Raw genomic sequence first — 27674 nt, 5'->3', positions numbered from 1 at the left:
GGGATGGGTGGGGACTTGTGGGGATGGGTGGGGATGGGTGGAGATGGGTGGGGACAGGTGGAGATGGGTGGGGACGGATGGGGACGGGTGGGGACTTGTGGGGACAGATGGGGACGGTTGGGGATGGGTGGGGACTTGCGGGGATGGTTGGGGACTTGTGGGGACGGTTGGGGACGGGTGGGGGCGGGTGGGGACGGGTCGCAGCTGTACTTGTGGGCAGCCCAGCATCACAGAGAGAGTTGTCCAATCACTACGTCTTACACCTGAAACCATTGCAACGTCATGCGTCAGCCGGACTCAAATAAAAAATCATTGACAAGTAACCCCACTAGGCTTGGGTTGGAGGCACGGCCCTGCACGAGAGCCAGAAGCACACGGGGCTCACTTCTCAGCCAGGCCAAGTGGCCTCACCCTGCTCTCCGGGGCCTCCCGGCCCTTCTGGCCTACACTCCTCCTCTCAGTGCTGAGAACAGCGGGGGCGAGGAGCCCTTGGAAAACTGATAGAAGCGAGGGACCTGCTCCCTAGCAAAATATATTTATGATGAAGTTTTGTAAAAATAAGATAACGATTGTAATATACATAATAATATAAAATATATGTGTATATGAACATATATGATATTACAATTAATATATATAATATCATATAATAATAATATAAACACCTATGTCAAATTTTTATTAAGGGGGGCACGTGTGGTGATGAGCCCGGGGTGTTTTACACAACTCGTGAATCGTTGAACACTACATCAAAAACTAATGATGGACTATATGCTGGCTAATTGGACATAATAATAAATTTAAAAAAATAGTAACAGGAAAAAAGGAAAAGAATCCCTATGGTAGCAGACGAGACCTCCCTCTGGGCAGAAGGGGAGTCCGTCATGGCCAGTGCCGCCGACACCCAGCTGGTTCTCCTGAGAACGCCGAGGCCCACCCATAGCAAAGCTGCTCATCTCCTAACGTCCCAGGATGTCCCCTGCGTCCCGAATGGCCGGTCAGCCAGGTGAGCACCCCCGGGGCCTGGCTGGGGCAGGGCTGCCGCCGGTGGGGATACCTGAGAGGGCTACGTACTATCACAGAGAGGCCCAAGGCAGTGCCGCCAGGAAGCTGGTTTCTTTTTCTGCACACAGTGTCTCTCCGCCACAGGTCTGCAGCTCCTCGTGCGGACACAGTCGACTTTCCGAGACTGGAAGCCCCGGCCGCAGGCTGCCGTGCAGGGCCTCCAGGGGCCTGCGCTCCAACACGAGTCACAAGCCCCCGATGAGCAGTTCCTCCTCAAGGTGGGTCTGAAAGAGAAAAAAAGGAAAAAACAAGGGAAAAAAACAAACTGGAAAACGGAGAAGCAGGGTGTCACTTCTTGCTGGGATGAGCCTTCCAGCGAACTCTGTTTTCAGTACACTAAAGGCTTCCGGGTTAGGACCCTACTCGTCAGGTGTATGATTTGCATGGCGCGTGGTTGGTGACGCAGTCGTGACCCTTGTCAGGCAAGCAAACCACATGTTTCCACTTGCTTTCCACACCGAGTCAAGACACGCACCCCAAAGGATGCACTGTCCTGATAAGCCGGAGCAGGTCAGTTTAGGCAAGGAAGAGAGGAATGGCTCACAATCAGCCGCTTCAGATTTGCTAACAAACGTTCGGTTGTGTTTATCGAAGCACCTGGGGTAGATTCGGGTGTGAGAGTAAACGTGTGTGCGAGCGAGCTCGTCTGCGAAGGGACGGCACTCTAACAGAGTTAGGCCACACCATGACTCACAGTCAGAGTCAATAAAGACTGTTTGGGGGCAGGGATCTATCTCTGGTTCCTCACCCTTTCAAACAGAACAGAGTTCTGACTTTGTGCCCTCTGACTTTGGAAGATACTTAGCCTAAAAGAGAGAGCCAGCTTGGTGGACCCACTTTGGGGAAAATGCCCTTGTTCCCTGTGGCAGGGGTCCTGGGAGATTTCTCTGTACTACCCGGGACTCTCTCCCACCCCACAGGCGACTGAAAGACAGCCCTAGCTTCACCAAGCTGGTTCAATAACTGTTTTTATTCCAGGAATTTGGAAGTTGCTGGAACAAGACCTGTAAACATGAAGGCTGGAGCAGTGCTGGCCATATTCTGCCACACGGGCCAGAGAACTAGAAAAAAAAAATTCAGGAAAATAACAAAGAAGGAAGCAAAACACAGAGAGCTGCAAAGACCAGAGGGGGGGAAAAAAAAAAACCCCAATGACTTCTCATTTCTTGGTCACAGTCCTTCCTGCGGTCTGATGGCATTCTCCCTTTGGATTCTTAGGGGCATTTTTGTGTTCCTGTAAGAGGCTCCTCACCAGCGCACATGATCTATAAGGAGTGTAGGAATGCCACTGGAAATATAGTAAGATGGAGAAAACGTCATAACCTGAGCTGCTCCAGGGAGAAGTTATTACAAACAGTTGGAAGCAGTACTCTGAGTAGCCAGTAGGGGGAGACGCCATCAAAAGGTTTATTTGAACAACAGGGTCACACCAAACTATAGGATTTTACAAAGAAGAGGAGGGTAGCTTATTAATTACAGGGCTTTCGTTTTCCCCAGTGGGTATGAATCCTAGCGGCCAAAAGTGTAGTTGCTTTGGACAACCGAGCATAGACCCAGTACTCCTCAGCCATCCCCCCCCATGCAGAGATGAGCTTTTTCTACTGAAAAAATTGAATATTCACAGAACACACAAAAAATGTATTTTAAAAGGATACCAAATTGTTGTGCACGAGTGTTGGGTGGTCCCGTCTTAATAAGAAATTGCCCACCTTTTATGCATGTCATTCCGAGTCAACTCTGTTAACAGTTTCCAGCCCAAAGGACCCTAACTAACACGGCTACCTTCTGTTCTGACGGAAGGCAGGGCCAGTGGCAAGTCAGAAGGAGCCCCAGAGCTTATGAAAGAGGAGAGGACACAGGGGGCTAGAGATCAATGCTGCAGCTGCAGATCCAGAGGCTGGTCATTGAGGACCTAGTGAAAGAAAGGTCAGTCGGTCCAGTATAGAGCATCCCACGTCCTCCTGGCCAGGGACAGGCCTGGGGACAGGGATGCCCCAGCTAGGGGGACACAGTCTGGGCGCCAGCACTGTGCACACGTGTGCATGCGCGGCTCACATGCTCTCCTGTCTAAAACATGAAAGCGGACACGGCACCAAAAGGCACAAAGTCCCCCTGTTCTCCTAGTCTCCCCAAGGTCTCATCGCTGTTCAGTCGAACTCCTCTCCTACCTCAGACCACCCCTTTCCCCATCAGCCAGATGCAACCACGGACTCCAGCGGACAGATTCCAAGCCTGACCGTCATCCCAAGGGCCCGGCAGCTTTAAAGAGATGCAGATGGCCAGGCTCCACTCCCAAAGATTCCCATTCATGCAGTCCCAGGCAAGGACCGAGAATCCTTACTGTAAAGAAACATCCCAGATAATTCCGAGGAATCACCGCTTTGGAAGCAAACTCCCTGTGTCTGGAAGCGCTGCCTCGGGGCCCCGAGTTGTATGTGTGCTGCGCTCCCCAGCTAATTCGCACCCTCTCTGTCACACTTCCACGCCCCCCAGGCCCCTCCCAGGGAACCTTTCTTCTTCTATTTCTTTTAAACATTTTTGACGTTTTCAGTTCATCTTTTTCTTTTTCTTTTTTTTTTTTAAAGATTTTATTTATTTATTTGAGCGAGAGCTCGAACACAAGCAGGGGGGAGGCGCAGAGGGAGAGGGAGAAGCAGGCTCTCCGTGGAGCAGGGAGCCCGATGTGGGGCTCGATCCCAGGACCCTGGGATTATGACCTGAGCCGAAGGCAGACGCTTAACTGCCTGAGCCACCCAGGAACCCCCACATCTCTGTCTCTAAAGCCCCATTTGGCCATGTATTGAGCCTCCTGATAGATCCTTCCATGCTTCTATCCTCTCCACTATATTTCTGCTTCTTGTTTTCGCTGCCAGTGGTTAGAAAGCATGTGGCACGTCCAGTGTGGGTCCTGAAGGAAGGACACCGTGGCTGGAGCGCCAAGAGTGAGCGGGTGTGAGGTTTGGGATGTGGCTGTGAAGGGAGGGAAGAGGGGTGCCTGGGTGGCTCAGTCGGTTGAGTGTGTGAATCTTGATTTCAGCTCAGGTGGTGGTCTTGGGGTCGTGGGATCGAGCCCCGTGTCTGACTCCTCACTAAACAGGGAGTCTGTTTGAGATTCTCTCTCTCTCTCCCTCTGCTTCTCCCCCATGGTTTCCCTCTCTCTCTAATCTCTCTTCTCTAAAAATAAATTCTTTAAAAAATAAATAAATAAAGGGAGGGAAGTGTTTACCGTGTGGCATTTTCTAGGTCACATTACAGACTTTGGTCACCCTTCTTCCAAAGAGCAAGTGAGGTCTCTAAAGTGGTGGTGGTGGTATGATCAGATTTGATTTTGGAAAGGATCGCTCAGGCTGGGATGGCTTGGCTACAAGTAATTGTGGTAGAGATGGAAAAAAAGTAGATGGGTTTGAGAAAATATTACAAGGAGCCAAAAGGTATATAAAAAGTTATCAGAGGGGCACCTGGGTGGCTCAGTCGGTTGAGCGTCTGACTCTTGATTTGGGCTCAGGTCATGATCTCAGGGCCGCGAGACTGAACCCTGTGTTGGGCTCCACGCTGAGGGGGGATCTGCTTAATATTCTCTCTCACCCTCTGTCTCTGCCCCTCCCCTCTGCTTGCGAGCATGTGCATGTGCTGTCCCTCTCGCTCACTCTCTCTAAAAAAAAAAAAGTAATCAGAAAAGTACAAATTACAATAGGATGTAATTTTTCACCCTGCAGATGGGCAAAATTTTTAAAGACTGAAAACCCATATAATGTTCATGAAAAAGTTAAATGTCCATCAGCAATGGAATGAGGTAATAATGTTAAATACAACAATGAAAAAGAGCAAAGTGAATCTTAGGTACTAAGATGGAGAAAAAGTCTATAATGTATTGATAAGGAGAAAAAGCAAGTTTCGGAAAAGTACATCAGGTATGTTAAAAAAGAAAGCTCAGTCCATGTATGCGTTTGTGTCGGAAGTCTATCTTTGAGAATGCAAAGTGAAACATCTGGGGTGATCCATATCAGTCTGTGTGTGGTCTCTATCTTCTCAGCAAAAGACAAAACTAGGTTGTCTATTGAGAAGGAGGGCAGCAGTTCCATTTTCCACTTGAGGAAAATAGTTCTGGCTTGAGTTGTGTTGTGGGGAATAGGAAACACAGAAGATTCTACATTGCCAAACCCTACTGAAGGCTCAAAATGGAAACTGAGCCAACTGTCAAGGTCATCTCATTTTCTCTGGCAACACTCCGGGTGGGGAGGAGGGAAAGGGAGCCATATTTTGAGCATCTTCTATGACCCAGGCTGCTTAGGTGCTTTCACACTAAGCCAACTACTCGAAACCTTGCAACCATAATTTTATGTAGACAGTAATACCCCGTTTTGCAGATCAGAAGGCTGGGTAGCCCGGGTCACACAGGAAGAGAGTGGGAGAATTCCACATTCCCTCATTAGTGTGCTTTCTGGCTCTCTCCCCACACCCTGCTGGCTGGGGCGCGCTCCTCTGGGACGGCGGAGTCGCCAGGTGGAAGGAGCCTGGGTCTCAGGGTGACCTCGTGGAACAACGCCCCTCTACCCCAAACCGAGCACCAGCTTTGATTCCTACACAAGAGAAAAGCAAACTCTTTTCGAGTTTAAGCCCCTTTGCGAGGTAAAAGCTTGTTTCATTCTCTGCTACACTGCTGTGCCAACATGTTCATCAAAACAGTTTCTAGGGGCACCTGGGTGACTCAGTCGGTTAAGCGTCTGCCTTCAGCTCTGGTCATGATCCCAGGGTCCGGGGATCGAGCCCCACATCGGGCTCCCTGCTCGGCGGGAAGCCTGCTTCTCCCTCTCCTATGCTCTCTCTCTCTCTCATGCTCTCTCTCAAGTAAATAAATAAAATCTTAAAAAAAAAAAAAACAGTTTCTAGACAGAGGAATACAGCAATCCACTGAAAACATTAGGAAGATTTAATCTGTAAACTTAAATATCATTAGGCTTAACCAGCTTTGTATATAGAGGGAAAAATATCTGTCCTCAATGCTACTCTTTTTTTCTCTTTGGGGTGTCCCTCTCTAAATATGTTTAACGCCCAAATAACTTGTAATTATAATAGTGCATATTAATTAATATTTCAGTATAATGTATACTGTCGAGGATGGTACTATAAGAAATCATCATTGGATAGGAACTGTCAGTTGTGAGAGGCAGGGGCCAGGGGAAGTCATTCCATTTTCAGGCAGTCACAACCACGGACTGAGGCAAGAGAGGGTTCTGGGCCGAGTCAGTACCTCCTTCTGTCATCACAGCGGGGGTCAGAGCTGTTGTGATGTTGACAAACTGCATGCTGCCGCTGCATCCTCCCAGTGCGACCCAGGCAACGTGCTGGACACTGGAACAGAAGCACAGCGCAGCATAAACAACCTGTGAGCTCACGCCTGCCGTGGTACCAAGGTCATGCACTGAGGGGGGGCTGGTGGTCCCCAGGGGATGTCAGGGAGGATGGGAGTGCAGCTCTGAGGACCAGACAGCCCTCCCTCAGAGCCAGGAAGATACCTGAGCATCTTCCTCCCCCTCTTCCCCCTCCAGCCCCCCGAAACTTAGACCGTCTCTGGGGAGAAGGGAAAAGGACGGGGTCAGTCTGTAATTGACGGGGCTTCGGTCCAGAAATGACATTGCTTAAAACCATAAGCAACTGCCAACTTTGGGTTTTCCTGCTCTGAGCAAAAGTGAGTTAAGGTGAGTTCAATTAAAGAAAAAAATTTTTTTCTGACATGGGGTTCTTACATTTTCATGTAGTCATAATACATATTAATTTTTCCTTATACTCTGTTTAATGCTTGAAAAGGCCTTTCCCATCACACTGGTTCTATTTTCATTCACCTTCCCGGTCACGTCCTCTGTAACACAAAAGCTTTTAATTTTTACATTGCCCAGTGTAACTGTTTTTGTTGTTGTAGCTTGTGTTTTTGGTGTCATATCTAAAAAACCACTTCCTAATCCAAGGCATGACAATTTATGTCTACATTTCTTCCAAGAGCTTTATAGTTTTAGCTCTTAAATTTAGGTCTTTGATCCACTTTGAGTTAATTTTTTGCATATGGCATAAGCTAGGGTCCAACTTCATTTTTCTGTGTGTGTGGATATCCAGTTGTCCGGCACCATTTGTCAAAGAGATTATTCTTTCTCCAATGAATGGTCTTGTCACCCTTGTATGAAACCGAATGACACAGATCTAGAAATTTCTCTCTCGACCTTAAATTCTAATTCAGCAACCTATATGTCTATCCCCTGTCAGCACCACGCTGTCTTGATTACTACAGCTCTGTAGTAAGTTTGGAAACCAACAAGTTGGAGCCCTCCAACCTTGTTCTTTTTTCAAGATTGACTTGGTTATTCTGGGTCCTTTATATTTCCATTTGAATTTTAGGATCAGCTTGTCAATTTCTGCAGAGAATCCAGCTGGGATTTTTATGGGGATTGTGTTGAATCTGTAGATCAATTAGGAAAGCATGGTCAGCTTAACATTAAGTGATCTGATCCATAAATATGGGATGTCTTTCCATTCATTTAGATCTTCTCTAATTTCTTTAAAAAACCTATTGTAGTTTAACACTATTTTTTTAAACCATTCTTCCGTTTTGGTTAATTACCATTGAACTTTAAACCCACTTAACACGGGTCTGTCCTCTCATTTCACTGCATGACTCAGGGTTACTCCTGCACCAACACTACATTATTTTACTTACATCAGCTAACACCAGCTAAAGAAGGTCTGTCCACCCCTCTAAAAGTTGTCTTTCCTAAAAATTCCCTGTGCTCATTTGTTCTCCCACATGAATGTCAGAATTATCTTAAGTTCCAAAAAAAGAATTCTACTGCAGTCTTTGTTGGAATTCTATTACGTGTTTCAGTTCATTTAAGGGAGCAGACATCTTTACAGTACGGAGAATACCTTTATTTGTCCTACTTTTTCTTTACGTGTTTCAACAGTGTGTTCTATTTCTCTTTACGGGTTCTGTTTTGGTTAATTTTATGTGTCAGCTTGGCTAGGCCATGGTGTGCCCAGATATTTGGCCAAGCAGTATTCCAAGTGCTTCTGGGAGGATGTTTCTGGAGGAGATTAACATTTAAATCAGTACTCGAGGGAAAGCAGATTGTTCTAATGTGGGTGGGCCTCACCCAATCAGTTGATGGGCTGAATAGGCCCCAGAAAAGGAAGAGGGAATTCCTCCCCAAGTAAAAGGGAATTCCTCCTGACTGACTGTCTTTGAACTGGGATATTGGCTTTTTCCTGCTTTTGGACTTGAACTGAAACACTGGCTCTTCCTGGGTCTGTAGCCTGTTGGCTTCTGAGCTGGAATGACACACTCAGCCGTCCTGGATCTTCCAGCTTCCTGACTCACCCTGCGGCTCTTGGGACTTGTCAAGCTCCATAACTGCATTAACTCATTAACTCATGCACACACACAGACACACACACACCCCAACACCCTATTGGTTCTGTTTCCCTGGAGGACCCTGGCTAATACAGATATATAGATTTTGGTCCTAATCTTAGAACAAATATCTAAAACTGTGTTAGTGGCTCTGGAACTGGGTGATGGGTAAAGGTTGGAAGAGTTTTGAGGTACATGCCAGAAAAAGCTAGACTACCTTGAAGGGCACGTTGTTAGAAATGCGAACATTTAAGAGGACTCTGATGAGGTTTCAGGTAGAAGTAAGGAACATGCTTACTGGGAACTGAAGGAAAGGTGATCGTCCTTCTCAAATGGCAAAAACTTGGGGCACTTGGGTGGCTCAGTTGGTTGAGCTTCCAACTCTTGGTTTCAGCTCAGATCATGATCTCAGGGTCATGAGATCGAGCCCCGAGTTGGGCTCTGTGCTCACTGGGGAGTCTGCTTGAGATTCTCTCTCTCCCTCTCCCCCCTTCCCCCACTCACACTCGTTCTCTCTCTCTAATAAATAAATAAATCTTAAAAAAATAAAATAAAATGGCAAAAACTTGGCCGAATTGTGTTCTAGTGTTTTGTGGATGATAGAACTTGCAAGTGATGAAACTGGATATTTCACCGGGGAGATTTCTAAGCAAAGTGTTCAGGGTGCCACCTGGCTTCCCCTTAGTGCTTACAGCAGAATGTGAGTGGACAGATAAACTGAAGGAATCATTAAACAAAAAGGAATCATAACTGGAGGATTCGGAAAATTCTCAGTCCATCCATATTTCAAAGAATGAGAAAGTATGTTCTGGAAGGAACACGAATGGTGTGGCTGGACAATCACTCCATAAGGAGATTCCCCATGGAGTTAATCAGCCATCCCAGTGGAAGCCAGGAATAGAGATAGGATTGTACCAGGAGAGACACTGAAGGGACCCAGTTAAGGAAGGCTTTAGAAACTGTGGATTCTACAGGATGGGATAAAGCCATTCAGCTGCAAACATGCTTTATCCTTCAGGAAGAGAGAAGAATGACCCCAGATTCAGAGCTCACCAGGGATGCCGCTCCCAGGACAGGCCCCGGGGGAGGGGGAGGCTGTTCCCTCGATTTCCGCGGGCCCCGCTGCCCCTGCCCCTCCCTTCAGGAGCAGGGACCCTCCAAAGAGCCACGTGGGATAGGCTGCTGTCTAGGGCCATGGGGCAATGCCGCTGCCCTGGTGGGTCTGGAGGGCAGAGCGTCAAGCCAAAGAGGATTATTCTCCAAGTGTTAGGATCTAATGGAATTAGTCCTGCTAAATTTTGGACTTGACTGGGACCCACCGCCCGTTTCCTCTTCTGATTTCTCTGGTTTGGAAAGGGAACGTCTGTCCTCTGCTTGTTGTATCACTGTATTTTGGAAGTATGTAACTTGTCTGCCTTCACAGGTTCACAGGGAGAGAGGAATTCTGCGTCAGGACGGCTCACTTCTTACCCACTCCTAATTTAGATGACACTTGGTGAGACTTTGGATTTGAATTGAGGACAGAATGGGTCAAGACTTCTAAGGATATTGGGATGGGATGAATGTACTTTGTATACAAGAAGGACATGAATTTAGGGGAGGGGGCAGAGGGCGGAATGTTATGGACCAAACTGTGTCCCCTCAAAATTTGTATGTGGTAGCCCTAACCCCCGTTGTGACTGTATTTGGGGACAGTTTCTATAAGGAGGTATTAACAGTGAAATGCTGTCATAAAGGTGGGGCCTTAAGCTGCTAGGAATAGTGTCCTTACAAGAAGAGGAAGAGACAGAAGTCTCTCTCTCAGTCTCTCTCTGCACAGAGAAGAGTCCATGTGAGGACCCAGTGAGAAGACAGCTGTCTTTAAGAGGGAAAGTGAGGTCTTACAAAAGCAACCCTGACAGAACCTTGACCTTGGACTTCCAGCCTCCAGAACTGTGAGAAAATAAACTTTTGCTCTCCGCAGCGCCCAGTCTGTGGTATTTTGTTACGGGGCAGCCCTAGTAGACTAATTAGGTTCCTAGACATTTCTTTAGACTTCTTTTTCCCAAATATTTTTTTACTTATAATGTTGTTCAAGGTGGCGTTTGGGATACGGGCTCTGAGACTTCTGTGCCCATGTTACTAATGATCCTCTGCTCCCTTCTCGAAGCCTGCTCTTACTCCTTCTGCCCCAGACCAGCCAATCTTGCAACTTCTGTCACCGAGCCACTCTATTCAAAGAAGCCAACTTTGGTTCACCTTTATACTGGAAGACAGAGACACCGTGATTTCCAGATCTAATCCTTGAGGTCAGACACATCCATCCGCTTCAGAGATCAATCAGATGTTTCCCCCCAAATTAAAAAAACATATGCGTATATGAGTACATTACTGTCAAAGCACCAGATCTGTCCGCCGTACCTGGCCCCCTGGCTCAACGACCCCCTGGCCACAAGGATGACCGGAACATGGCCTTCTTCCCGGAGGCCGCTCTCGGGGAGCACACGCCCTCGGAGACATCACCTGCCTAGTGCCACCGGCTGTGGCGCGTCTGCAGGTCACTTGCCGACTGTGGAACCCTTCGCCGCAAGACACAGAGCACTCGGACCACGCGCTCGTGGACCACCTGGGAACAAAAACTACAGCAGCTCAGTGAGGACTGGAATGTCAGCCCCTGCAGGGAGTGTCTTGAACATCCATGCTAACATTGTGAGCGTCTGGGGGCCGTCACATGTCTCGAGGGGAATGAACCGCAGCGCTGATAACTCCTGGCTCTCTGCTCACATTTCCTTTTTGTTCAGGGGAGCAACAGGATTACCAGGGAGAGACAAGGAACACAGGGGTGGGGCCGGGCCATCTGCAAGGATATGAGAGCTGGCACGGGCGGGGCCCCAGAGAGCACAGCTAGGGGAAAAGTGGGCGGAAATCTCAAAAAGGTGGGTTGCAGCTCACTGAAACCAAAGGGAAGAAAATATTCTTAAAGCACCTATGTGCTATTTGCTCTGGGAGATGTTTACATGTTATTCCCATTCTTTGTAGGGAAGAAACCAATGTCCAAAGGGGTAAATAAGTCGGTTACGGTCACATAACCACAAGCCAACAGAGCTGGGGTTGGATACCGGGTTTATTTGACCCTAAGTTCCCACTTTCATGACAGAGAACGCTCGGAGCTGGACACCTTTGGGATACTGAGTGCTCTATCACGGAGAATGTTCAAGCTCTGCTGGGATCCTACCGAGCAGGGGCTCCTAACCTGAGCTCTAGGGTGCTCCAAGAGACCGCGGACCCGGACGGGCAAAGAATTACCTCTTCGTTGGGGCGCCTGGGTGGCTCAGTCAGTTAAGCGACTGCCTTCGGCTCAGGTCATGATCCTAGAGTCCCGGGATCGAGTCCCGCATCGGGCTCCCTGCTCAGTGGGGAGTCTGCTTCTCCCTCTGACCCTCCCCCCTCTCATGCTCTCTCTCTCTCATTCTCTCTCTTTCAAATAAATAAATAAAATCTTTAAAAAAAAAAAAAGAATTACCTCTTCGTTGTCATTGAGCTACAAGTGAAATGTAGCGTTCCTTTAGTTATAAAAATGTCAGCCAGAAAACACAGTGGTATTAGCCCTGTCTGTGATTTTGTTACCAATGGAGACCATAGATATTTTTACATGACCTTACAATTGTGGAAGGCATCTCAAAAAGTTATTTATATTTATCACCACTTCAAAATTAACGTACTGCTCGATATTAGTGTATCAACAGAGAGGCAACTCTATTACCGTATCATCATTTTTCAACATGACGATGCTGTACTTCAATGTTACTGGTTTCGTGATTGAATGTATTCTATTTTACAGATTTAAAACCCTCGTCCTGGGAACGGATCCCCAGGCTTCTCCAGAAACCAGAGGCGTCCACAGCATAGAGAGATGAAGGACCCTCAGTGCGAGAGCCCTAGGGTTACAAGACCTCAAGGTGCCTCTCGTAGGTGTGAAAGTAGATGGCCGCTTAGCCTAGGCAGGTGCACAGCTGGAGAATATGTAATAAACACGGCAGCTGATACATTTGTTTCCACTTTGTAAGAATCAAGAATTGGCATAACCATCTCCCCCGAGTTACTGTAGCATCAGTTCGCTGCTTCTCCAGGGACAGATGACTCAGCGCAAGACTTTCCTCTGAAGCACAGGACGGGTACCGAGAGACATGTCAGCCACCGACGGCCACAGCCTTGCGAGAACATGCTCCCAGGTATCTGCTTTGTTTGCCAGGGTGACCCTGTCTCCCACTCCTCTCCAAGGCCCAGGTCAGCAGATTAGCGTGGGCATTTGAGCGAGGGCAGCGAACTCTCTAATGAAGTATCCATCTCACAGTCATGCTCCAGAAATGCTACTGTTATTATTATTTTTATTTTATTTTATTTTACTGGGGATTATGGTGCCATTTGGTCAGTTACCTGCTAGGGACTCTGTGATTCAATCATTCATTCGTTCACTCCACACATATCTGTGGAGGGTGCATAATGGGGGCAGAGACTGTGCTAAGTGCTGGGAATAAAGTGTTCTGCAAACAGCTACGGATTTACCCTCCTGGGCTGGACAGTCTAGTGTGAGACAGACCATGGTAAGAGCTATGAACACGAATGATAACAAATTATGAAACACATACAGCTCAGGGGCTTGGCTGAGCTTGGAGGGGAAGGTTAGGGATAGTTTCCCTGAAAAGAAATGAACAGAAATAACTAAGTGGAAAGAGAGGGAACAGTGTTCTAGGCAGAGGGAACAGCATGTGCAAAGGCTCTGAGTTGGGAGAAAGACACATCTCAGAGACAAAAAGACAGCATGGAGTGGAGATCAGATAACCACGCTGGGACAGAATGGCAGCCTGAGGCACAAGCACAGAGGGACTTCTGTTCTCTCGCTCCAGAATTCAGTCAGGCAGCAAATACGCACTGAGCACTAGGGTGTGTGAGGCACTGGTTTAGACACCGGGGTGAACAAAATGAGCGAGACAGACGTGCTCCCAGTGCTAGGGATTTTCGGCCTTTGTCAAAGTGTTTGAAAGGTTTTAAACAAAGAGGCATCTCGGTGAATTTGTGTTTCAAAGACGACTCTGTTTACACACGAGACTAGCACTCTAGGGAGGGAGACAGGAATCAGGAGGATCCTGGAGCCGTCCACATGAGGAACCTGATGGCGTGAGCTCCCGGGGGGAACGGAAGAACTGGACAAGAATGGATGGAAGTGAGAGAAACAGGGGCGTCTGGGATGCAGTCACTGGATCTGGAGGCCTGGGGACAGACCAGGTTTGGTGGAGATCATGAGTTTGATTTTGGACATTTTTAAATTATTGATTTCTATCTATTACCTAGAAAGGTTATGAATGGTTTTGACCTCTGGGGTGGAATCTAAGGAACGGCATTTTGAACGGGACCTCCAGTGATGCTGGCCCACTGTGCCATCTCGAGGCAAACCCACGGGACCAGCCCTACTAAGGACCAGATAACCCTGTGAGTGTAGGAGACAGATGCGGGTAGCGGTCAAGAGCGGAGGCTCTGAACACAGATCATCTCGATTTGAATTCTGGCCCTTGTAACTGGGCAGCTTCAGGGTGCTTTCCCACCTGTGAAATAGGAAGCTAACAACGTGTACCTCCAAGGTGATGGTGAAGTGGTCCATGTAAGCACTTAGCAGAATGCCCGATGCAGAGTACACACTGTACATACCACAGTGATTGCACTGGGAAATCCAAATTACCATGCCTTCTAACCCGAGCAAAAACCTGGTACTGATACGAAGAGTGACCACACGTACCTTGAGGGGCAGTCCCGGATGTTACAGGGCTGAAACCCAGCCAGCGGCTTCGGGAGGTGTTGGCAAAAGGCCTCACTCACTTCCTGCCCGTTGGCCATCACACAGTGGGGTCTCTGGACTCGGGCTCCCAAGTGGCCGCAGGTGGCAGAACAATGTGTCCAGTTACCGAGCTCCCAAAAAGGCTCTGCAGAAAGGAAATGAAATGTCATGACAGCTCTGAATGAGATATGATGATGGGGCTGGAAGGGACATGGCCACAGACCACCAGGAGCTGTTTTCTGGTTGGCTGCCCATCTGCTTCTTTGAGAAGCACTCAGAGAGTACGCCGTCACCTAGTGGAAGGCCTCCTTTACATTTCATGTTTCCTACACTGACTTATTGTCCTCACTGGTGGGAATGGTGGCCAGCTTGGGGCCCTTGGACCACAGTCTGGGAGAGGTGCTATTGGAGGCCAGCCGGACTTGCCAGAAAAATCCCAGAAAGAGGGAGGAGGTGCTCCGTGCAGTGGGCTGGCTCCTCAGCATTCTCCAAGCAGAGCCAAGAGGACGAGAGAGGAGGGCGTCTCCAGGGGATGCTCTCACAGGTTCTATTTCTCAAATGTAGGCCAGGCGGAGAAATGAAAGACCGTTTAGCAGGGACCAGGGATTAAGCAGTCAGGTTAAAAATGCATTTCATTCCGTTCTTACTTTTCCATTAATTCTTATCTAAACTTCAGCTTACTCCTGGAACTGCATAAATAATTTGTCATGGAGACATCTGGGAAGGTAAAAATGAGAGTTTCCTTTAGCAAAGTTGAAGCTGACCACCTCCAGTAATTATGGCTTTTTAATTTTAGTCTTCATTCCAAACAGCCTTTCCCTTCCTTTTTGACACTTGGTAAAAAGACGAGGTACAATACGATGATGACAGATTTGTGTGTGACCACAGAAGGTGCCATATTTTCCCGTCACAATCACAAGTAATTGATAGCTACCAGCTGTGTCCACAGACTCCCTCACAGAGCAGAGCGATTTCTTTAACTTATTGTTTTCCAGATTTTCCTTCTGATTTTTGAATTTTTGTCTTAAGTTGCATATGGCATCCTCTGCAAAGCAGAACTGTACATATTTTTAGTTGGGCCCCCAGGATTACAGTTTATTTGAAACAATTTTTTTTTTTTAAATAGCTGGGTTTATGGAGAACTTCCCAGGTGAGGGGTACTGAATTTTAGATACTTGGCCATCAGTTTTTCACCTAATCCTTACGGCCATCCTGTGAATTAGACCAGTTTTATTTGCAGGAGTGGGAAAAAGCTAAGTGACTTGCTCAAGGTCCTTCATCTAGAACCCAAGACTGTCAAACTCGACATCTAACTCTTTCTACTATGCCATACTTCACAAAGACACCTTGACACTTCAAGGCAGAAAACACATATATTTCTTTAAAAACATGTGTGGTTTTTGTTTTAATTGAGGTGTCATTCACATACAATAAAATGCTCAGAAATCCGGTGTGCAGTTTTATGAGTTTTCACGCTTGTATCTACTTTTGTAACCATGAACCACAGCAAGATATAAAACACTTCATCTCCCAAAAAGTTTCCTCCTAATTTGATCAACTTTAATCTTTAATTAAATTATTTTAATCAATTAGTTTCATCTGAATTATTTTAATCAGTTCCCCTCCCCCACCCAGGCAATTCCTTGTTCATTTCCATCAGTACCCATTATTAGTGTCACCTGCTCTTGCTTTCATTCATGTACTCTTTTGCACTTGCTTCACATAACATTTTTGAGATTCACCTGTATTGCTGTGCGTAGCCCATTCTCTTTTATTGAATAATATTCCATCGTATGACTATACCATAGTTCATCTATTCTCCTTTTGGTGGCCATTAGGAAGTGAAGGCTGCTGTGAACATTCTTGTACAAATTTTTTTGTGAACAAGTTTTCACTTTTCTTGGGTAAATACCTGTGAGTGGAATTGCTGGGTCAAAGGTAGGTGCATGCTTAGCCTTCTTAGAAACTACCACACAGTTTTCCAGAGTGGTTGTACCAGATTACACTCTTACCACCAATGCATACGAGTTTCAGTAGCTTCACATCCTTAACCAAATCTGGCGTTGTCAGTCTTAGTTTTCACCATTCTAGTAAGTGTGGAATCGTATCTCTTTGTGGGTTTAATTGTCATTTCCCTGATGCCATCTGTATATCTTCTTTTGTGAACTGTCTGTGCAAGTGTTTTGCCTGTTGTTTTGTGGGGGGGGAGGGGAGAGTTCATTGTTGACTTGTAGAAGTTCTTTATATATTCTAGATATAAGTTCCTCAACAGACATATGTTTGGCCAATCTTCTTCCCAGTCTATGGGTAACCATCCATTTGCTCTCTGTATTTAAAAGTGTGTTTTTTTATTTTTATTTTTTCTTTTTTTGTTAATTTGTTCCTTGAATTAAATATGTGAGTGAGATCATATGGTATCTGTCTTTCTCTGTCTGACTTATTTCATTTAGTATTATACCCTCTAGGTCCATCCACATTGTGCAAATGGCGAGATTTCATTCTTTTTTATGGCTGAGTAATATTCCAGTGTGTGTGTGTGTGTGTGTGTGTGTATCACATCTTCTTTATCCATTCATCTATTGATGGACACTTGGGTTGCTTCCATATCCTGGCTATTGTAAATAATGCTGATATAAACATAGAGGTGCATATTTCTTTTCAAATTTGTATTTTTATTTTCTTTGGATGAATACCCAATAATGGAATTACTGGACCATATGGTAGTTCTATTTTTAAGTTTTTGAGGAACCTCCATAGTGTTTTCCATAGTGGCTGTACCAATTTACCAATATTCCCACCAATAGTACACAAAAGTTTCTTTTTCTCCACATCCTCGCCAATACTTGCTATTTCTTGTCTTTTTGATTCTAGCCATTCTGACAGGTGGGCAGTGATACCTCACTGTGGTTTCCATTTCCCTAATGATGAGTGATGTTGAGAATCTTTTCATGTGTCTGTTGGCCATCTGTATGTCTTCCTTGGGAAAATGTCTGCTCATGTCCTCTGCCCATTTTAATCAGGTTATTTGTTATTTTGGTGCTGAGTTGTATAAGTTCTTTATATATTTTGCATATTAACCCTTCATCAGATATGTCATCTGTGAATATCTTCTCCCATTCGGTAGGTTGTCTTTTTGTTTTGTTGATTGTTTCCTTCACTGTGCAGAAGCTTTTTATTTTGATGTAGTTCTAATAGTTTATTTTAGCTTTTGTTTCCCTTGCTCGAGGATCCATATCTAGAAAAATGTTTCTACAGACAATGTCAGAGAGACAACTGCCTGTGCTCTCTTCTAGGATTTTTATGGTTTCAGGTTTCACAATTAGGTCTTTAATACATTTTGAGTTCATTTTTGTGTATAGTGTAAGAACATGGTCGAGTTTCATTCTTTGCATTGTATGATCCTGGCACAAAAACAGACAGCTGGATCAATAGAATGGAACAGAAAACCCAGAAATAAACCCATGCTTATATGGTCAATTATCTTATGACAAAGGAAACCAGAATATACAATGGGGAAAAGACAGTCTCTTCAACCAATGGTGCTGGAGAAACAGGAATAAACTCTAGTCTTTACCTTGACCTTCAAAGCTCTGAATGATATGGTCCTCAGCCACCTTCCAACTTCATTTCATACCCCTGCCCCCACAGTGCCCCCATCACATGAATTTTCTTTGTGTTTCTTGACCACATTAAGTTTGTTCCCACTTTATGGTCTTTGCACTCACTAGTCCCTCTGCCAGAAATGCTCCTTCCTCATCTTTGTGCACGGATGGCTCTATCTCATTGTTTAGGTCTGGGCTCAACTATCACCTCCTTAGAAGGCTTGTCCTGACTTTCTTCTCCAAAGTGGCTGCATGCAATCACTATGCTATCACCCTATTTTGTTTCCTTCATAGCACTTGCCACAGGGAAATATATGTTTGTTTCCTTGTTTACTGTCCATCTCTCCTACTGGAATGCCAAGTCCATGAGGGTGAGGAGCTCTTCTGTCCTGCCCACTGCTGGGACAGGGCATGTTATAGATTAGGTACTCAAGAAGTATTTGTTCAATTAATAAAGGAGTGTCTTTGAAATGCTAAGGTAGGGATCCATTGAAGGTTTGGCGTATTCCAGAATGTGTACACATGTATGTGCAGGTGTGTGCAGGTGTGTGTGTATGTGTGTGTGTGTGTGTGTAGGAGGTGGTCAAACAAGAAAGGCAGTGTTGATAAACCAAATGTTTAAATATTCCAAAGGCTTCAACTTTCCCAGCAGTTTCAGCCTCATGAATATCCAATTTTTAAATTAATTGATTTGAGGGAGTTCCTTGATTTCATGTTCCCTTCCACATGGAATTCCTATCTGCCTTTGCACATCTGTTTCTCTGCCTGGAATGTTCTTCTTCCTCTTCCCAGAACAAACATCATGGCCCACGTGAAAACGGGGTTGTCTTCTCCAGAGAGACGTGGGCCCTTTCCTTAGTGCTGCCAGTGGACTTGGTCATCCTTCTATTCCAGCACTTGTCATCCGGCTTCAAAATACCTGTTTACATGACTGCCTCCCTGTAGAGACTATGAGCTTCCCAAGGGCTAGCTCACCTCTGTACCCCCAGCCTGGCAAGAGAAAGCACTGGGCAAACACTTGTTGGATGTTGCCATAGACTGAATGTTTGTGTCTCTCCAAAATTCATATGTCAAATCCTAACATCCAATGAAATGGTCTTAGGAGGTGGGGCCCTCAGGGGGTGAGGAGGTCATGAGGGTGGAGCCCCCAGGAATGGGGTTAGTGTCCTTACAGAAGAGAACCCAGGGATCTCCTTCACTCCTTCTGCCACGTGAGGATACAGCAAGTGGGCCCTCACCAGACGCCTGATCTGCTGGTGCCTTGACCTTGGGCTTCACAGCCTCCAGAACTGAGAGCAATAAATGTATGTTGTTGCTAAGCCACCCAGTCTATGGTTTTTGTTATAGTAGCCCAAACAGACTAAGACAAAGGCTGAATGAATGGATAATAGTGCATTTTATAATGGTAGTTTTATGTCTGGCAGAGGAGAAGAAATACATAAATACTCCTGGAGAATGAAGTCATAAATAACATGAGCTGGACTGTTTGATTGGTGGCCCAACACTATTTTCCTCTTCTATGCTCTCCCTGCATCTGAGAAGGTGGGAGCCTAGGAACCACATTTCTAGAATCCCTACCTGCAGAGTTATCCTTTGGGATATGTTCTGCAAAGGAGAGGTATTTGCTCAAGATTTAAAAGGTCAAAATGATGTAGCCAGTATTGTTCCTGTATAGGAGGTATAATAAAGCATGAAATCTAATAGGAGCTTCTCTGCATCCTTCTGTGACTTACTCACTTCTGAGCTACAAGAATCTGAGATCATCAGTACCTTTTCCCTGTGATTCCAGCATTTCTGATTTTCTTAACTCTACATCTCTCCCTTGGCCTCCTAAAGAGTTTTGCCAGCTTGAAATACTTAGATTAGGTTCTCCTGACCAGACAGCAATGCATAACAAAGTTAATAAATATAGGGGAAAAAAACTTACGAAAAGAGAAAAATGAAAGAGTTGGTTCCAGAACTCAGCAAATCTTCCCTCTGTGAATATTTGCCAAGTTGGCAACAGTTTTAAAACTGGAAAGCCAATCCCTGTTTTATCACAAATAATGATGCACATTTAGGATATGGGCTCTGCGGGCTTCCTCAGGAGTGATTTCTTTTTCAAAAATGTTTCAATATGGAAGGAACAAGTTGAACCACAGAAGACCGAGGGCAAGGGAAAAGCTGGCCAAATGTCTAGGAATAATTTTAATTGTTGAGAAGTGCAAAACATGGAGTCTTGTAGCTAAATCCTTTTCCCCGCACATGCCTCACAAATGGCAAATCCCTAAACAGTCAGAATCTCTGACCTGGAGGTCGGGGTTCTCCTGTTGGGTCATTACTGTTGGTTCCGGCGTTGGATGCCTGGAGCATATGCTTTTTATAGTCCTTGGGAAATATGCTTTTACTGTCCAAACGTCTTTGTTCTGAGAAAAAAAAGAAAAAAGAAAAAAGGAGCCCTTGTTTTCCAGTTAAACAATATCTAATTCTTGTCCCAGCTTGGGTGTTCTTAAAGAAGACAACTACTGGGGCGCCTGGGTGGCTCAGTTGGTTAGGCGACTGCCTTCGGCTCAGGTCATGATCCCGGGGTCCTGGGATCGAGTCCCGCATCGGGCTCCCTGCTCTGCGGGAAGCCTGCTTCTCCCTCTCTCACTCCCCCTGCTTGTGTTCCCTCTCTCGCTGTGTCTCTCTCTGTCAAATAAATAAATTAAAAAAAAAAAAAGAAGAAGACAACTACTAGGAAGTCAGCTCTTTCCAAAGAAATGCTCTGTCCTGGATGCTCAGGCTCACACAGATCTGGGAGTTACATGGGGGTCTGGGTGTGTGAGTGCTATAGGGGTCTAGTTAGAGCAACTCTGCTAACACGTGGTATCTGTGCATGTTTTCAGAGTTTATAGCTTAATAAGACGGGAAAAAACAGATTCACCAAATTCCAGAAGGGATTGGAGGAGTCCACTGAGAACAGTAGAGCTCTTCCACTTAACAGGAGCCTTGGCAGCAGGAGAATGAGTGAGGTTTCACAGAGCACCTCACGTGGTGGGGAGTGTGGGCTTTCAGGAAGACCGTGAAGCTCTAAGAGCAGGGCGGTGGAAGAATGCCGTGCATTGTGTCATGTAAGACATTCTTGATTCCTCAGTCAGTTTAAGCAAAGTCATGAGCTGCTTAGTGGGAGGTACTCCTGAGAGAAGAGGTGTGCGGGGCGAGGCTGAGATGGCCATTCAGCTTCATGAGTGGAGACGAGCAGAAGCAAGGAATAAGGCTGGCACTTCTCAGAGCATGGGGAAGGCATTCAAGAATCAGACAGGCTTGGCCAAGCCCATCAGTTGAAAATCTTCCATTCCAAGATCCTAGAAGACCATGGGGACTCTTTGGGAAGGGCCACACGGAGGTACACCAGAGCCTTCCTGATCAGCACTGATGGTCCAGGAGGGGTAGCATGAAGAATGCTCAAAGAGAAGGCTATATATTTGGGCTCCAGGAAAACTTTCTGTGAGTTTTAGTTCTCCTCATTCATGCAGTGGGATTAAAAATGACTGCCCCAACCCTGTGCTCTTGTAAATATCAGAGGAGTTAATGAACACCAAAGTGTTTTGTGCATGACAACTGTTCTAACTCCCCACATTGCCATCTCCCACCTGTGCATGTCCCCGGGCACCTCTAACTGCCAACAAGAAAAGCCATGGAGAAGGCTCTTTTCCATCATCCTCTTGATTCCGCAGTGGATTCCGTAATAATCTCATACCAGGTCTGCCAACAACTCAATTTCATTCATTTGTGAAACACATTTAACACTGATTACACCTTTGTTAGGTGCTGGAGATACAAAGAAGAATAACAAATGATCCCTAACGTCCATCTGATTGACTTCTGTCATCAACTCTCAATTGGTTCCAAACCCTGATGGGAAAGAGGAGTATCATTTACTGAGTCCTAAAACCTCAACAATTTAAAGCCCATTTTGGTGACAAAAATTTGTTGAACTCCAGAAATTATCCCTACAGATAGCAGAAGCAGCAGAAGCAGCTTGTCATCCTGGGCCAAGGGGCACATTGTAATGAGCTTCTCCAAATGACATTACTGACCCAACTGTAAGGTGTCCTAAGACTCAACTGATTAGTATTTATTGAGTACCTACTGTGTGCCTTATACTATATTATATCCTCAGGACTGCAAAAAAAAAAAAAAAATCACACATGATCTCTATAATTAAAGGACCTACAATTTAGCTGAGGAAACATAAGTAAAAGAGGAAACAATTGGAGAACAACGTGTGTTTGGACTTAATCAGATACCAGGTGGTTCGACCACAGAAAAGAGGTCAAACGAAATCCAGGGGGTTCCCACAGGAGATAGGAATTCTTCTGTAAGAGACAGAAGTTGGCCCTACATTTCTCTTCTTTGAAGAGCAGTGTCTGGAGGTGATACTTCCACGGAAACAGCATGTGGGCAGGAGAGTCTGTCAGATCACAGGGCAGGAAACCATGTTCACTAGAATAGAGCTCACTGCTAGCTTGGGCTGGGGGTTGGGGTCAGCAGATATGCAAATATAGAGGCAGAACATGAAGAGTCTTTATTCTGGGCAGAAGATCATATGCCAGTGTAGGTTCTTGGGAAGAGAAGTATTAGCAAGAAAATCACAGCCTTCTCAGAGAAGACCTGGATAGGACGAAATGCCAGCTTTAGTGCTCGTTTGTATGTGGCAAGGCACGGTTAAAACCATCTAATGTCCATCTTGTTTACTCCTTGGCTCCAGGATCGACCAAACGGGGGCCTGCTTGTACGTGTTACAGGAAGCACTTGAACCCGAAGAATCTGACACTTACCCAGCAGGTGCAGTACAGACATTGCTACTGCCTTTCCAAGAGCATTGGTAGCTGTGCAGACATAGGTTCCTTCATGTTCAAGGGAAACATTCTGCAACAACAGGGATCCATTGAAAAGCAAGGAAACATTGTCACTCAGAGATCCTCCTCTCTTCAACCAAGTTATATTAGGCTGAGGGACACCTTTGGAATAAAAACAAATATGACAAAGGCAAATTCCTTTAAGAACAGGGCCACAGAACCATATGACAAATACCATTTAGCATTCTGACCACAAGTTAGCGAATGGGCTTAATTACATATAATAGGACAGATGGCTACTTCTCTTTCTATAGATCCTCGACGGCAGAGAGGAGATTCCATCAAAGCAAAGGGCTTTGGTCTATGATGCACCTGACTGGGGTATGTATGTACGTCAAGAGGAGCCAAAGAGGGTGGAGTAGCTCCATATCAGAAAAAAGAAGAAATACAAAGCTGAGTGGGGGGAGCAGGAGAGTGGTTGGAAAAGAGGAGCTAGAAGCAGAGACAGAGAGAAATACCCAGTGCTGAGTTATCACAAAGAAGTCTCCAGAAAGCAAAACTATCTAAGGCGAATCTTTAAGTTACTTGCTATGCATCAGCAACAAAATGTCCCTCCTTCAGAAAAAAATATTAAATCTTTAGGGGGAAAAAAAAAAACTTGTTCATTGCTACTTTAGTAAAAGAATATAATTTCAGGGAACACAAAGCGTTGAGTTTCAAGTCTGGGTTGATGTAGCGAGGTGCAGAGACTGTAAGCAACACCTCTGGACACGGAGAGGAGCATGAGAAATAGAAAGGATTTCTCCCCCGGCTCCAATCTTGAGAAGTCTTAGCATCTTGCTGGGATATGAAATGCAAAACTCAGAGGAACCTCTCCTGACTCTGAAGAGCTGGGGCAGCCTCAGATGATCCTGAGATCCAGCTATAGTAAGTGGTTTTGGCGATGTGCTCTCCCCCTCAGTGCTCTGCTTGGAGAGAATGTGCAGGCATGGTGAGGCTTTCTGCCAAAAACAGGCATCACCGCTATCATCGCGACATTTTCAATGCTCCTTATAGTAGGCAAAACGCCTGCCCCACGAAGGTGTGGTTAGCTCCAGCTTACACCGGGGAAGATGGCCAAGTCAACACTAGGCTGGAACCTAAATACCCAGACAAGTGCTAATCACATGCACATATGCCTTTCTAGTCACTTCTACAAACACATACACACAGAAGGGTCGAACTTCCCTAAGGTCGCCAGCTAGTAAACATCGGAGCCAAGATTCACACCCACAGTTTATTCCAGAACTGATCTCCTAACCACAATGTAGGTAGGTCTTGCATATTTCTTGATAAACTTATTCCTACATACCTTACAGTGTTTATTGCCAAAGTTAGCAGACTTTAAAAAAATATATTTTATGGTTGTTTATTGCTAACAATAAAGCTATTGGGAAGCTATGAACCCTTGTATATTTCTCTTGTATTGCCATCTCACTGAACTTTATTACAGCTGACCCTTGAACAATGTGGGGGCTAAGGATGCCGACTCCCCTCCCCCGCACAGTCAAAATTCCATATGTAAGTTTTGACTCCCCCAAAACTTAACTAACAGCCTGCTGTTGAACAGAGGTCTTACCAATAGCATAAATAGTCACCTACATGTATTTTGTGTATTATATGTATTATAGGCTGTATTCTTACACTAAAGTCAGCTAAAGAAAAAATGTTACTAAGAAAACCATAAGGAAGAGAAAATGCATTTACAGGACTGTATTTATAAAACAAATCCACTGAGGGGCACCTGGGTGGCTCAGTGGTTAAGTGTCTGCCTTCGGCTCAGGTCATGATCCCAGGGTCCTGGGATTGAGCCCCGCATCAGGATCCCTGCTCGTCAGGAAGCCTGCTTCTCCCTCTCCCACTCCCCCTGCTTGTGTTCTCTCTATCGCTGTGTCTTTCTCTGTCAAATACATAAATAAAATCTTAAAATAAATAAATAAAAAATAAAACAAATCCACTTAAAGGTGAGCCTAGACAGTTCAAACTTGTGTCATTCAAGGTCAACTGTATTTTGAATAGTTTTCAATTGATTTTTTTTTAAAGGTAAAAAACCAGATGTGCCTGGGTAGCTCAGTCGGTTAAGTGTCTAACTCTTCATTTTGGCTCAAGTCATGATCTCAGGGTCGTGAGATCGAGCCCCGTGTTGGGCTCCGCACTGGGCATGGAGCCTGCTTAAGGTTTTCACTCTCTCCCTCTCCCTCTGCACTTTCCCTGATGCTCATGTTCTCTCTCTAAAAAAAATAATGAATAAATACATACATACATAAAAATTTAAAAAATAAAAGGCAAACAATCATATTTACACATAGTGATAATTTTATCTTTTCTTTTCAAATATTTATACCTATTATTTCTAACTATTGCATTGCATTGACTAATGTCTCTAAATGCTGAATAAGGACAGTTGCAACAAACATATCTGTCTTATTTCCAACTTTAAAGGGACTATTACTAAAGCTCCCTCCTGAAGCATGATATTTGCTTTTGGTTTCTGATAGTTGTTGTCAAATCAAAGAAATTTCCTTTTATTTCTAGTTTACATGGAAATTTCTAAGTCTCTGAGTTGATACTGAGTGTATTTTAATTTTCTTATTTTAAAGTTAAAATATTTAAAGCTATTAATTTTCTTTTGAATACAGCTTTGACTATATATCTTGTATTTTGAAATGCAATACAATTATCACCATTCATTCATTCATTCAAAAAATGTTTCTGAAGTGCCTACTCTATATGATGCTCAATGCTAGGGCTAAGGATATGATGGTGAACTAAGTTCCTCAAGAAACTTAATTTTAAAAAAAAGGAAAAAGAAACTTAATTTTAAGGTAGGGCTTTGAAGGAAACAGGTGATTGCAATAAAAGGAGATAAGGGCCTATGATAAAGGTGAACACTGGATGCCATCACATAGAAGCTGCACTTAATGCAGACTGAAGAGATGGAAGATCCCCACATGAAGTAACACCTCAGCTTATACCTTAGGACAAGGAGGAACATGTCAAGGGAAGGGGATAGCAGTGGTGGAGAGGCTGTTTTAGGCCCAAGGAAGAGTGGGCATTAAGTCTTAGACACAAAGTAAAATAGAGTAAAATTCCCCTTTGGGGAATCATGGAAGTTTATTATGACGAGCTTAAAGTACATGGAGGAGGAGTGAGGAAAGATGAGATAAGAGGTGAGAAGGTGTCCATCAAATGCAAATTTATTATCCATAGTAAGGAATTTGGTTGAATTTATTTTAAGGAAAATGGGAAACAATGTAATTATTTTAAACAATAATTATTTTAAACGATCTGAAAATATCAGGTTGGTGCTTTAGAAGTATCAGCCTGAGTGACTCAGTCGGTTAAGCATCCAACTCTTGATTTTTGGCTCAGGTCATGATCTTAGCATCGTGAGATCAAGCCCCACACTGGGCTCCATGCTGGGTGTGGAGCCTGCTTAAGATTCTCTCTCTCCCTCTTCTCCTGCCCCTCCTCCCTGCTTGCACTCTCACTCCCTCTTTTAAGAAAGAAAGAAAGAAAGAGAGAGAGAGAGGGAGGGAGGGAGGGAGGGAGGGAGGATGGAAGGAAGGAAGGAAGAGGGAAGGAGGGAGGATGGAAGGAAGGAAGAAAAATTAATTAATTAATTAATTAATTTCGGCCTGGATGTGATGTAAAACAAGGAAGACAGGGACATGGGTCAGGAGGACCAATTGGAGGGTTACAAAAGCAACTGAGGTGAGAGACAAAGATGGGACAGTGGACGCAGGAGCAGTGAGTCTAGAGAGACACAGGAGGAAAAAACCAATAGGATACAGTGATTGACTTTACATGGGGAAGTAAAGGAGAGAAGGATTTAAGGATGACATGCAGATAGATGGTGGTGCCATTAACTGAAACAGGGAAAAACCAGAGGAAGAGCAGATCTGCATGGAATATGTGAGAAATTATTGTAAGTGTGTTGAGACTGAGGTAGCTAAATGACATCCAAAATCAACTGACTGGATTCGGAACCCAGGAGAAATGTCTAAACTGGAGACACAAGTATTAACATAGAAATGATGATTGAAATCATGAAATTAAATGAGGTGATTAAAGGGGAATGCATGAAATGAGCATAGGGGAGGATTCAGGATAAAATCTGTGGGACAGAAGGATTTTCGGCATAGTTGGTAACTGCATCTGATTTCCTCTTTGATTCACATTCTACTTGGGAAGGAATTTTAAAATTTCCAACTTGTTGGTATTTTAATCACCTGACCTTTTGCAAGGGAGTTGTAACTTTAGTGCATTGTAATCAGAAAGTGCAGTCCAAATAACTGCTGTTTCTTGAAATTTCTAAGGTATATTTGTGGCCTAATATGCAATCACTTTTTTTGGTAAATGTTCTATGCATACTTGAAAAGAAGGTATATTATTTCTTTTTGGGGTATAAAGTTCAAATATTTACAATAATTAAGTCTTATTATATTCTTTTAGTATGTGTCCTTATTAACTTGCTTCTCCTTGAGCTCTTCTGTCCAGAAAAAAGTGCTCCAGTCTACTATGTTTATCAATTTTTCCTTGTGTTTTTCCTATTTTTGTTTTTATGTATTATATCTTATCTAGCAATGACAGTTCATGTTGATGATACTTTACTGTGGATTTTTTTTAATAGGTGTCTTTTTATCTTTTTTTAGGGTCTTAAATCCTGTCTTGCCTGATTTTACTTTTGTGACTGCTAGTTATTCTGTTTTCTTCTGCTTAATATACTTTTGTACAATTTTCTGTATAACTCTATTTTGGAAGTGTCTCTTGTAATAGTGTATCATTAGGTTTTATTTGGAAACCCAATCTAAGGGCCTTTGCTTTTAATAGCAATGTTAACCCTATTAATATTTAGTGTGATTACAGATATGTCTGGGTTTACCTTGTCATTGTTCTATACCTTCTGATTTTATGGGCCTTTGACTTTTGGT

At 44.6% G+C, this 27674-nt stretch overlaps 1 protein-coding gene across 1 annotated transcript in view; it reads right to left on the bottom strand.

Moving 5' to 3' along the window:
• The window catches only part of ADAMTSL3 (ADAMTS like 3), a 343828-nt gene that overhangs the window by 5417 nt on the left and 310737 nt on the right, over positions 1-27674 (bottom strand). Inside the window, exons 23-28 of the mRNA XM_021680458.1 lie at positions 22681-22863; positions 20167-20283; positions 14238-14421; positions 10865-11069; positions 6317-6417; positions 1075-1289 (exon numbers count right to left, since the gene is read on the bottom strand). Coding sequence (XP_021536133.1) covers positions 1075-1289; positions 6317-6417; positions 10865-11069; positions 14238-14421; positions 20167-20283; positions 22681-22863 — 1005 coding nt within the window. The remainder of the gene's footprint in view (positions 1-1074; positions 1290-6316; positions 6418-10864; positions 11070-14237; positions 14422-20166; positions 20284-22680; positions 22864-27674) is intronic.

Source organism: Neomonachus schauinslandi, chromosome 9, assembly GCF_002201575.2.
Source record: "Neomonachus schauinslandi chromosome 9, ASM220157v2, whole genome shotgun sequence".
NCBI classification, from domain to species: Eukaryota; Metazoa; Chordata; class Mammalia; order Carnivora; family Phocidae; genus Neomonachus; species Neomonachus schauinslandi.
Note: the sequence above shows the minus strand (reverse complement) of the source record. Positions and strands in the feature narration are given on the sequence as shown.